Here is a 12398-nt window from a genome sequence, read left to right on the forward strand (position 1 = left end):
ATGGGCAAGCCCCGTCGATGTTGCGCTGTCACGGCGGCTCTGTGGGGGAGGGATGGAGATCTTTCTGAAAGGGAACTTGACAGGAAGCAGAAAGAGAAGGCAAAGTCGTCATTGGCGGCGCAAGAAAATTCCTGTCCGGCCGGCAAACACCAAAGTAACGTACTGTACGTACTGCTTGCGTACCTTGAAGAAACCAAACAATGAGCGGGACAGCGGGACGGAAACATGAGGTGAGCACAAACCTTGGAGGGACCGAGAAAAGTAAGGATAGTGTGACTACGTAGTAGGGAGCACAGTGCCCCGCCATTCCACGGGCTTGTTTCCATGGCGGCATCTCAGTCTAGGGTCGAATGTGACACACGACAGAATCAAGCAATGTAGCCAACGCACACGCACAAGGGCTCTCGGGCCGTCCCCAAGGTGACTTGGTGACCTCTTTGACTTACACACATGTTCTATTGGTTCCAACGGGATGGATGAAGTGCGTGTTGTTCCATACCTATCCCGTATCCGTAGACGGTAAGGTAAGGTAGAGCCCACAGTTCAAGAGTCCACAGAGGGACGAGATGCGCAACGTGGGGTTGCCCTGGCGGCTCACATGTTGTCTGATGCAATGCCGCCCGATAAGCAACCTGAGAAGGCTTAAACGAGTTCATGCGGAGACGGTTGCCCATCTGTGCCTGGCTGGTTTGTTATTGTTGGAACAAACCGATAGAACCTGGAGAGAGAGCAAGGGGGCATTTCTTTTGGGCATTAGCTGCGCAAGCGGTGGTCAACAGCCGTCAGATGCTGCAAAGGGCTTAGTTTCCATGGTAAAGGGAAGATACTTGGTACCTGTTTACCCACGGTAAGGTGGTGAGGTGGTAGATATCTTAGTCCAGGTGGTAAGCCAAGCGGGATCTGAGGCGGGTGCGTTTGCCTCAGGCGTTGTGAGCCAATGGGACGGTTCGATCCATCCGTCAGGAGGCGCACCTGGCCAGTGCTCCCCCTGGCAGGTTGTCGTGACAACGAACCTGGCAGCCCGGCAGCCAGCACAAGACTGGATGAGCAGGGCCAGAACACACCACAGCACAGCGGTCGCCGTGGTGCAGGGGGGGCCACCTGGGGGGCGCCACACTGCACAGAAGGCTAAGGGAACAACAACCGACCCTTGCTGTTTTGGGCCGGCCCCATATTGACCGCTTGGAGCAAAACACACAGCAAACCATACAAAAACACCGTCACTCGGTCTCCTTTGCGCTTTCGCAATACCTTCCTTTTACCTCATCCTCCCAATAGACTCCGACAATTGTCTTGTCCGCCCTTGAAGCATCACATCTCCCTTGAGTCGGGTTGCTGTTTTCTCTTGCGCTTCCTTCTCTATTCTCCGCAAGGGCGTCGCAGCTTTTTGGGTCAGACCAGGAAAGAAAAAAAAAACATCAAAACCAAAAAGGTGTACAGTAGCTGCTTGTTGTTGTTATTGTTTCAGACCAGCCATTTCAACATTCCTGCCTCAACCCAGCTCACAATCCCGCACCCATTTGCTGCACGACACTTTTCCCAGGGACCGCCTTCCCGAATTCCCTTGCGCGCGCATTACTTCGCATACAAAGGAGTAGCCTCGCCTCTGGATAATCTCGGCGCCTGCCTTGATCATTTCGACCCCCTCCAGCCTCCAGCCTCCTCCAAGTTGCATCTTGGATTCCGGCGCCGAGAGCAACTGCCTCATCCCAATCTCAACCGGACAATAGCTTCAGAGAGGAAACAGAGACTCACGAGTCCCAATGGCGCCTTCATCCAAGAGTGCCAACATGGGCCAGGTCATTGAGTACATCCCAGGTGAGTTATCGCGCGTGCTCTTTCAACTCCCAAATCGTGCATTTTGCCCGCCCTCAACATCACAACCATGTCGCATCATTATCCTGCGCCGTCTCGGTCGCCTCGCTCGCCGCAAGCCGACGTAAGCGCAACATGCGACAGCTTCAACTATGCCTTACCCCAGCTTCATCCCTACCTCTATTGCGCCTTCTTACCAATCTCAATTCTGACTTGGCTTCCAGACCGCCTGTACCTGGCCGCCTACATCCACCCGCCCACGGCCGAGACCATCTTCCCCTACGGTGAAGCTGCCCAGTCTTCACCTAGAAAGCGATCACAGAGAGCGGCCGAAGGCCCGACACCCGTCCAGACCGCCGCCCGTCAAACACCGTACTACTTCACCGTCGACGATACCCTCCTGTACAATGCTTTCCACCACGACTTTGGCCCGCTCCACATTGGTCACCTGTACCGCTTCGCCCTGCAGTTCCATGACGTCCTCGGTGCCAAGGAGAATAAGGATCGCCCAATTGTCTTCTGGAGTAGAGCCGACCCCAGAAGTGAGTCCGCGGCATTAGATAGTTGTCATGGGAACCCCCAGCTAACAGTTTACAAGGTCGCGCCAACGCTGCTTGCATGCTCGCCTGCTACATGGTCCTTATTCAGAACTGGCCCCCGCATCTGGCCCTGGCCCCCATCGCTCAAGTCGACCCACCTTTGATGCCCTTCCGCGACGCTGGATACTCTCAGGCCGACTACGGCATCACCGTCCAAGATGTTGTCTACGGCGTCTGGAAGGCCAAGGAGGAGGGCTGCTGCGCCCTCGACAACTTCGACCTCGACGAGTATGAGAAGTTTGAGAGAGTGGAGCACGGAGACTTCAACTGGATCACGCCACACTTCCTGGCCTTTGCCTCGCCGCAACACACACCCGTTGCTAAGGTCCTCGAAGGCACTGAGGAATTTGATGCGCTTCCCAAGTCACTCGGCCAGTTGGATGCCAACAAGACGCTTCCCCAACCCTTTAAGAACGTTCTGAAGCATTTCACCGAGAGAAACATTGGCCTCGTTGTTCGCCTCAACTCGCCTCTGTACTCCCCGTCCTTCTTCGAGTCAATGGGCATCTCTCACCTCGATATGATCTTCGACGACGGCACCTGCCCGCCTCTCACCACTGTCCGCAAGTTCATCAGACTGGCACACGAGACCATCACCGTCAAGAAGAAGGGCATCGCTGTCCACTGCAAGGCCGGTCTCGGAAGAACAGGCTGCCTCATTGGTGCATACCTCATCTACCGCCACGGCTTCACGGCCAACGAGATCATTGCCTTTATGCGCTTCATGCGCCCCGGTATGGTCGTCGGTCCCCAGCAGCACTGGCTTCACATCAACCAGGGTATCTTCCGTGAGTGGTGGATCGAGGAGCGCATCGAGCGCAAGCTCCGCAAAGAAATGGCCGCCAATGCCGCTGTCCCCAGCACCCCGATCCGCGCCATGCAGAAGACGTCGATTCGTGCCGGTCAGGCATCCACGCCCCCGCACCGAAGCACCTCCAACCGGACGCCTTTGAGCGAAGTCGACCACGACCGCAATAACATTGGGGTTCAGGAAGACTACCTCCCAGCGCCGACTCCTGGTCAGCCGAGGAAGACCAATAGGGCAGACCGCCACCACCCATACCAAAGGTCAACTTCATACACCGCAACAGTCGAGGAAGAAACGGGCATCCACCAAGACGCCGAGACCATCACAGTCCACAAGCATTCTCATAGCGCTGAGTCGGATGAAGAAATTCACCTCCGCATGCGCTCGCAACGGAAACCGTCCGCGTCACCTGGTCGCAGTGAAAAGCGCTCGGTTAGTCACTCAGCTGCCGCTGTGTACCAGACGTACATCGACAACGATGCCAGCAATGACGTCGAGAACCTCGGAACATCACGCGTCAAGCAAGTGGATAGAGTCAGCAGCGCGTCCGGCATTCTCACCAAGGTTCGTGGCAGTAAGCGATCGGGCGAGTCGCCGAGGTCCAAGGATGGAGTTCGAAAGACGAGCGGCCGTGTTGGCAGCGTGGGTACCTCGGCAACGTCAGCCACGGCGGCGTCGACGGCCCGCAAAGTCTCTGGTGCCTAGGTGACACGCAGAGGCATCCAGCCTGGCCCTCGTTCTTGAGTTTCTACTCCGGGCCATGTGACTCGGGCCGACCACTTACTAACCACTTATGATGATGATGATCACGACCGGTCCATGTTGTTCTGCATGAATTGGCGTTGGGTTCTGGTAACCTTGGAGATTGCGGCAAATTAGGATGGTGTTTACGGGTGGAAGCCGGCTTTGACCGGCATGATGTCCACGACACGGCGATGATGACAACGATGAAGATGAACGGGTCCCTCGGGGCGCATTTCTTTCTTCTCCTTCCCCAAGCATTCGATGCATATTATACCTGGCTCGGCAATCGGCCGGTTCAAACCTTGCTTTTGACTTCTAAGGCGTTTACGGGGCGGCATTCTGGGATTCTCGAATGTATTGTAATTGTATTTCTCACTGCGGGTTTTTCGATCCCAGACATTGTTTTGGTCTTTCTGTTCGTACGCTCGGGGCAAGTGGGAAGAGTGAAGAAAACAAGGCAACTGGCAGTAGGCATTGGCTTGTTTTCCTGGGGAGAGATGTTTCTGTCAGAACATAGATACAAGCACACGTGATGGAGGAGGTTTTCTTGCCCCGAGCTAATTTTCCGCATCAATACAAAAGTACAAACACTTTTCGTCTGGCTTGGAACTGCACTGTGATGTGGTGAGATGTCCTTTGAGCCATTGGACTAGACCAGAGACTTCTAGGCCACTTCGAGGTTCTTATACAAGTTGAGTGTGACGCTTGGATTGTCTGAATACAAGCTTCCTACGTTTGTACTACTATACAACGTCTCTGGTGGTCTTTTCTCTACACAGGTCCTCTACCTCACAGTGAATTGATGGGCAAGCGGTGGTGTCAACATTCGTATAACGATTTTCTGTTTTCTCTATCTCTAATGCCAAACGGATAGTTTTTTTCCATTTCATATTTCTTTGTATGAAGGTAAGTATATATCATTGATCCTCGCCTGGTCTGCGGCGCCAGCCGTTCCTCGGGGCGTATTTCCATGGCAATCATCTCGAAGAGGAGGTAGCGACTGAACGGAGCTGGGAGCAATGTACGTGACTTGGACGGAAGACCCTGGGCAAAACGTGGCGGGCGACCCGAGGGCCTCATCGGAGGCAATCCTCCAGAGCAGGCACAAGGCACCCGTTGCGTCCAACACGATGGCGCCGAAATGATCTGTCCGACAAATCCCTTCAGCGGGTGCTGGGCGTACTAAGCAAGTATGTATACGCAGGGTAGAAGATGGCGAGAAGGGGAACGAGGGCAATGGAACAACTGACCTACCTGTTCTAACAACGACAACAACCACGACAGCGTTACGACGTCGGAACTGGTTAGTGATTTCATCCGCCCTTCCGTCCATCTATCTTGCTCGTAATGTGACCATTAATGAGTTGGGTACTTTACAGGTTGTTGAGAGCTATTCATCAAGACTTATCCCTTCGCTTCGGCTCATTGAATAATGGCCTCCTCGCGCTCAACAGAAAGTCAAGCTCGAGAAGGAACACTGACTACTCTTGATCTCATTACATTGTTTATCAGTTCGTCGGTCGTCTGGTCTGGTCCTGTATGATAATATGAGCAGTATGTCATCCTGGTTGTACTGAAGTCTCGTAATTACAATGCCTCTTTCTCAAATTTCAGTAGATTTATAATAGGATCTGTTGCAACTATCAATTCAACCTCGGCGTTTGAAGATTCTTTCACTCTCCCTCTTGGACAATTTATTTCAAAAAGCAATAAGCATATATTTGCACCTGAAGGTGACGGAATAGATGGTGACGAAATAAATGAAGCACGATGGAAAAGCATCTCTCTCCACCATTCTGTCATTTCTCTCTTGTTGTTCATCACAAGGTAATCACATCACATCTCATCTCACTACATCGTATCACATCTAATCTGGACCCCAAGTATAGGAGAAATGTTGTCCCCAGATCTCTCTTCTTCCCGTACGCAAGGAGGTCGCTGACCGGCGTACCGTAAGCATAGCATTCCTTCTAAATAGATATACACGGCAGAAACACAATATTTCAAGACGAAAGATGCCCACTTTCGCTTCCTTGCACATGACGAGCGGAGAACGTCAAAATCATCGTGTTTCCGTCTTAGACTTCGAGTTCATATGCCCCCAGACTTTCAAGCTACGACGAACCCAAGAGCACGAGGCAAATATGGAGGACGAATGGCTTACCATACCACTTCAGCTCGGAGCCCGCAGTTCAAGTCGAGACAGAAAGGAATTAATTCACCTACAGTCCGTCCCGCACGGGTGCGAATAACCTGCAAGTTGCAAATCGAGGACTAACGTATCCGCATACAACGTTGAACCGACACCACCCATCGTCCGCCGATATTCTGCAGCACAACAACGACGAATCCTACGTCCCCGCTACAGAATCAAACAGGGACCCCGCCGAAGCAGGGGCAGATGGGGGAGAAGAGAAATAGGGGGAAAGAGCCGAATAACGAAATGCCCAAAATCCTTTCGTACTGGCGCTGTGCCGCAATCATATCCGTATTCCCTCTTGGTCTGTCACTCGATTCAGTTCAGACCTGGTCCGCGGCCCGCCACCAGCACTCAAAGTCGAGACTCGAGAGCTCTGTTTCCTCAAAGATCCCGGCGACATGGTTCTCAAAGTGGGGGTCTGGCGCAGCATGCGACTGCGACTGCTGCGCTGCAGCGTGGCAGTCTGTGGAAACATAAATAAAAGAAAAAACGCTTTGACGTGAGACAACCGTTGTACTTTCGCTTGCTGGGATTCGGCAAAAAGCCATGTGTGCTTATGGGGTTTCTTCCCAACACTCCTCCTAATGCCCATATCGTATACGAATACTCTGTAGATAAGTCGCTCATGCAATACCAAAACCCAACAGCAGGAAAGCTAGCTATGGTTGCAATCGGCAAATCTATCCTCTCTTCTACCACGAGAACAACGTTCCATTCACATTCCACACACACTGAAATTCATACTGGGGGTGGTGGTGGCTTCGGTGCTCCTCAAGAAGAAGAAAAGGTGAAAAGTGACAGCTTACCTATACCTTACAACACCCCCTGCTTTTTCCTCAACACAACGTCGGAAAGCCTTAAGAGGGTTAGCAGCCTTTTCACACTCCGGAGACCCGGAAGCCTGAAGGGGTAAAAGGGTGGATATGCTCTACTTTACCCCCAGAATTCCGGGGGCGTTACCGTTTTGCTGCCGCGCGAACGTCTAGTGTACGGGTAGCGTGCCTGACGTAGCCGTGTGTTCCATGGCGAAGCCCGTCGCACTCGCAGAAGGGGGCCTATCTGCACAACATCCCATCCTTCCCTCCACCCCATCTCGTGGTGAACCCCGAGGGTTTCACTATTCTAGTGAAGAAGTTCCGCTATCCGTACTGTCAGGCTTTACTCACCTGGTTAGAACCTCGTACTCTCGTGAGGCTCGTCCAGCTGTGAGTTGCCGTTTTGATGATGAAGGAGAACATATCCATCTCCCTGACGCTGTCAATCACTGTAGACTGGCTAGTCTAAGAAGGAGTACGAAACACAGAACACTGCCTTGGTCCTTTGATATCCGTATCAGTATCAGGGCTGACTTACTTTCTCCGCTGTCGCTTTGCGCCGCTGAACAAGATGGTGGTGGGCATTGTCGATAAATTGAGGGGAGAGCCTATATGTGAATAAGACTGCGCTTGAGAAAGGAGACCAAGTCGAGCAGAAGTCAATGTTCATCTGGCTGGCCCGGGCCATGTTCAATACAAACGAACTTGTATCGGGAAACTGCAAGAAGTCTGTTCGTTGCCCCAGGCCCCGGCCATATCACGTCGGACCATGGGCAAGGGTTTCCACCACGCAGCCACGCTGCGCAATAGAGTGGGAATGTTAATGGGCTTTCGGTCAAGTACTCCGTCCTCCCACGATCCACTAATGCACATCGTTTGGAAAATTTTCGCAGCGGCATTGCGCCAGAACAGCCCATTCTTTGATCTCGTGTGTTGAGATGAATATCATCAGGTGATTGGCTTGAGGCGTGAGGGTAAAGGCTCTTTCGAGAGTGAATAGTAATAGTCAAGTCTTGAGGCGGTTAAGAGTGTTGACAGTGCGGCTCTGGCGGGAAGACAAAGAAAATCCCGAGAAAATCTCTCTCTAGAAAGTGAAGCTGCGGTATCAGGTCTCGGCCCTGAAGCCGTAGGCTGCTGGTCGTTGCGCCAACTTAGGCTTCGCCTCATCCTGGCCGACAGGGTCGTTTTGTCGCAAGTCTCCTGTCGGGGAGGGACTCGCGACCAGGAAGTTCGCAGCAAACATACGAGATCCAAACCAAGGATCCTGCAATGATGCGCATTACCATTGCAAATTCCGGCACGGTGCGCAATCTTGTCAACCCAGCAGAGTGGCACACTTCTATGGTGCTGGTGAACTGGTGAAATGCCGCGACCCAAGTGCGTGGGAGCTAACCAGACGTTGGCCACAAGTGATGTATGTTCAGTGCCACCCTGCACGGCTCCTGTGCGTCTCGTCGCCCGCATGTAGACGCGGGTCGATTGTCAGATGTAAGTGAACTTGTGTGTGTGCGTGTGCGCGCGCCAGAGACCAAGAGGGAGACGAAGTGCGTGTGTGCGGAAAGAGTGTGTGTGGTGCCGCCATATGCAAAACATATATAAGCGAATGCATCCTGCTCCTCCAGGACGATGGAGCCGACGATCAACAGGAGAGAAAAACTTAGTCGGCAGCAGATAGCTCTTTGGCAACCGGAACTGCTCAGCCTCAAGAGACCCCCGTGTCGCATTGCAATCCAAAACCCACCGTCTGTTCCTCGTCATTCGTCGCATTGCACACTCCTGTCATTGAAACTTGGCAGCCCCAGTTTCTCCGTCACAGCATTTCTCGACGGGCCGAGCCGTCAAACACTATCCGAACGGCTGAACAGCGCCACACAAGACCGTCTCGACTTCAGGCAAGGTTTTGCGAAGAGAAAGAAAGACCCAGCAAACTCAAACCGTGTACCGAATCATGATTGATACGCCAACGAGGCCTGCCCGGTCCCATAACAAGCCGCAAGCAAACGCCATGGCTGACAAGGTCTGCGCCCACAACAAGTCGGGTATCTGTGGTTGCAATAACATAGTACCGTGGAACAAAACCCTATGCGATAGCTGCGAGCAAGGCAATTGCTCGGGTTGAAGACCAGAGGAGAAGCTAGACCGGACTCGTGGGCCTGGACAATGGCTATTTTACGCTCCGTGCTCAATTCGAGACGCAATATAAGGGCAACGGGTACGCCACGTTCGAGTCGCGTGTGTGGCGTATAGAGCTGGAACTTCGACTGGCTTGCTATCGAAGCAGGAGGATTTGGTTTCGAGTTGATTTGGCGCAACGATGATGCGACATATTTCCGGATGTCGGTAGCTAGCTGCGGCTATTGCGTGCATAAAATACGGCCACGAGCGTGATCTGCCGTAATAGGAGTCGACTGGATAGGTTTGGGGAGTTCTTTGGCTTTGGAGGATGGGTTTTGTGTCTCGCATTCGGCGCGGTGCGAGTAGCTGAAAAAGGAGGGAGAAGGAATCTCGAGCTCTGCACTACCATTACACCGCATACATTAATATATTTGCTTACATGTATTGCTGTGCTCCATGCCTTCCATCGATTGGACTACTCGTCACCAACGAGAGAAGTCTATTGACCTATTCTGCACGATGGAAATCGAAGTGATCTCTGCAGGGATGCATGCCGCCGGGATGGTGCCGCTGTTGATACTCGATTGGCACACAACTGTCGGGAACCGAAGGAGGGGAAGACGCCGTCGAGCTTGATGTCTGCCATGTAGTACAATGAGGACCGAGGATAGCAATCATCCGTGTACCACCGGAGATCAACGTGGAAGTGAGGAAAATCATGCAGTACAAGGTACTAGTAGTTTGAATGAAAAGAGAAGAGTTGGAAACAGTAGAAATTCCGACAAAGATGATGAGGAGTCGTCGGATGTCTTTGTTGATGGGCAGACCACAGACGACCTAGAAAGCGGCCCGTTCCTTTAGTAAGGCAACCACGTGGGCGAATCAGCGTGACGAGCCTACCACGCCTTGCCGTACCGTTGAAATGGTCTAATCTACCTACTTACGGATACATACCCTAAGGTAAGGTAAGGTAAGTACTGACGGAGTACTGAGGCTGGCGTCTGAGGCTTGCCGTTGGCCCACCCTACAATTAGAGAGAACCAACGGCCGGCAGTGCCTGACTTTGCTTCATCTCGGAGGCTTAGACAATAGTACTGTCTTAGCCACTCATTTCAGATGCTTCCTTCTGTTGCAAGTCAAATCTTCCCAAGGTCTAGAGCATTCGGGACTCATCCTTTCAGGTATAACCCATGCAGGCGCAGGAAAATGAGCCACTTGCTCTCTGCTTGCAAAGGAAAGAAAAAGGTCACCGGCTACCCGGACAACGTTCACTTTGAGCTGATAGTGGCCTGAGTACCTTGTTATCGAAGAAAGTTAATTCTTTCTAAGTTATAAATATAAGAATACAGTTTTAATAAAATAGTATAGTACTTACTTAGTACTTAAATTAAAATACTTTTTTAAACTTATTATAAAAAAAAGATAATTATATTACTAATTACTTATTATTAAGGTTTATAAGTAGTACTATAGTTTTAACTATAATAGCTTTACTTATAATAAGTAAAAAGTTTAATTATAAGTCCCTTAAAAACCTTTAATTAAAAGCTATAAGAGCCTTTAAGTATACTAAGTTAAAATACTTATTAAAATATTAATAACTAAACTAACCCTATAATAACGACCTTAATAAAATACTTAATAAATAACGCTAGAATCCTCGCTAATATTAAGTACGATTTATAAAGTATAATAACGTAACTATAGAGTATTATTAATATATTTTATACTAAAAAGGGTATTATTAATATTAATAAAATAAATAGGGCTATATTAATATAATACCTCGGCTTTTTTTTATAACTTAAAAATAATTACTTTAAATAATATTAGAAGTTTATTAAAAAGCTCTTTTAAATACTCTAGTATATCTATTATTATTTTTATAATAATAAGATTTTTAATACTTATATATAAGAATAGGTTACTTATTTTTAAATAATAATATTAGCTTATTAATAAACTATTAAAACTATAATTCTAACGATTTTTTAATAAGAAAGAGGGTAGAATAGAGGAAAGGATAGGTAATTTATAAAAAGGGTTAAGGTTAAATAGTGCGGAATTCGAGGGTAGGGTAGCGTCTATATGTACTGCGGTAATCCTCTAGTAATGCAAAACGATGGAGTTAAACAGTGGCTGATAGTGGCCTGCCTATGCCTTAGTAGATGAATTGAACTGCGAGGTGGGTTATAAGTAGAGTATGTTGAGACCCTGCAGTTGTCGTGCTCAAATACACACATGGTGAATCAGGGAAATGTCTTTGCAAACATCTCACATCGAAACGGCCCGATCGTGCGTCATTTCATCAAAGTCACTGCATTCCAGAGCCAATGAGGGGCAAAATGTGAGGTCATCTCAGGTTCGTCTCATTCAGAAAATAGAGTATGAGTGTGTGCATCGTCTGTCGGGTATGTCTGCAATCATGTCCCAGTAGGTATAAACTCCTCCAACTCACCCGACACCCAAACAATAAGTCTATGGCTAGAAGTGTAAGGCCACCCGGTAGCCGAGGCTCCAATCCGCTTTCCAAAACACCCAGAATCGTTGATAAAATAAAAGGTCTCCAATCAGCCTATCCCCTGAGAATAATAGTGAGATCAGTCGTGAATCGAATTAATGTGAAGTGACTGAGAGTTGCGAATTCTGAGTTGCTCTTTGACGACCATGTAAGCCGTCTAGTTCAGCGCGAGAGCAGCGAGACCGACAACGGCGGCCATCAGACCGCTCTGAACGAAAAGGCCAGAGCCGGCGCTTGCAGGTGCGGAAGGAACAGCGCTGCCCGCAGAGGTGGGGGCGGAAGAGTCGGCAGACGTCTTGATGGGAAGGACGGTAGACTTGGTCCAAGGAGCCGAGGCGGTCGGGCCAGCAAAGCTGGTGGAGTTGGCAGCCGGGTAGAAGTGGGACGACGACGAGGATGACGAAGAAGAAGACGAAGACGACGAGGTGGAGGTGGAAACGGGCGTGGAGGTCGTCGAGTTGATGGTAGGCGCAACAGTCGAAGTCGGCGTGTACAAGGGGCACGCAGTGTTGGTCGGGTTGCACTTGGTGATGGTAACCGTCTTGGTGGTGGTGGCGGTCATGGTCGTGGTGCTCTCATCCGCGGATTGAGCAACGGCGACCGAGGCGGCCAGGAGAGCAAAGATGCTGGTGAAACGCATTTTGATTGATGTTGGTTGGATAAGTTATGTAGGCTTTGAGAATCGGTATAAGTCAAGGTATGACCAAAGCTGACGAGTTTCCACCGGGTTGAGTTGTGCGTGAACGTGCAAAGCGTGTGCCTTTAATGAATGCAATGTCAA

At 50.4% G+C, this 12398-nt stretch overlaps 5 protein-coding genes across 5 annotated transcripts; 4 read left to right on the forward strand and 1 right to left on the reverse strand.

Moving 5' to 3' along the window:
• Positions 1-1763: 1763 nt before the first annotated feature.
• CABS01_04060 (dual specificity phosphatase) lies at positions 1764-3927 on the forward strand (the record flags this gene model as incomplete). Its single annotated transcript, XM_060537432.1, has 3 exons — positions 1764-1818; positions 2040-2357; positions 2414-3927. The coding sequence occupies 3 exons, from the start codon at positions 1764-1766 to the stop codon at positions 3925-3927; spliced, it is 1887 nt and encodes a 628-aa protein (XP_060390277.1).
• Positions 3928-4157: 230 nt separating this feature from the next.
• Positions 4158-4499, forward strand: CABS01_04061 (uncharacterized protein; the record flags this gene model as incomplete). The annotated part of the gene is made up of 1 exon (XM_060537433.1): positions 4158-4499. One exon carries the CDS (start codon positions 4158-4160, stop codon positions 4497-4499), a length of 342 nt encoding a protein of 113 aa, XP_060390278.1.
• A 3251-nt stretch (positions 4500-7750) lies between these two features.
• Positions 7751-8343, forward strand: CABS01_04062 (uncharacterized protein; the record flags this gene model as incomplete). Its single annotated transcript, XM_060537434.1, has 2 exons — positions 7751-7792; positions 8137-8343. The coding sequence occupies 2 exons, from the start codon at positions 7751-7753 to the stop codon at positions 8341-8343; spliced, it is 249 nt and encodes an 82-aa protein (XP_060390279.1).
• A 586-nt stretch (positions 8344-8929) lies between these two features.
• CABS01_04063 (uncharacterized protein) lies at positions 8930-9119 on the forward strand (the record flags this gene model as incomplete). Its single annotated transcript, XM_060537435.1, has 2 exons — positions 8930-9020; positions 9073-9119. 2 exons carry the CDS (start codon positions 8930-8932, stop codon positions 9117-9119), a joined length of 138 nt encoding a protein of 45 aa, XP_060390280.1.
• Positions 9120-11774: 2655 nt separating this feature from the next.
• Positions 11775-12257, reverse strand: CABS01_04064 (uncharacterized protein; the record flags this gene model as incomplete). The annotated part of the gene is made up of 1 exon (XM_060537436.1): positions 11775-12257. The coding sequence occupies one exon, from the start codon at positions 12255-12257 to the stop codon at positions 11775-11777; it is 483 nt and encodes a 160-aa protein (XP_060390281.1).
• Between the last annotated feature and the right edge of the window lie 141 nt (positions 12258-12398).

The sequence above is a fragment of the Colletotrichum abscissum genome, assembly GCF_030869225.1.
Source record: "Colletotrichum abscissum strain IMI 504890 chromosome Unknown Scaffold_8.1, whole genome shotgun sequence".
Lineage (NCBI taxonomy): Eukaryota > Fungi > Ascomycota > Sordariomycetes > Glomerellales > Glomerellaceae > Colletotrichum > Colletotrichum abscissum.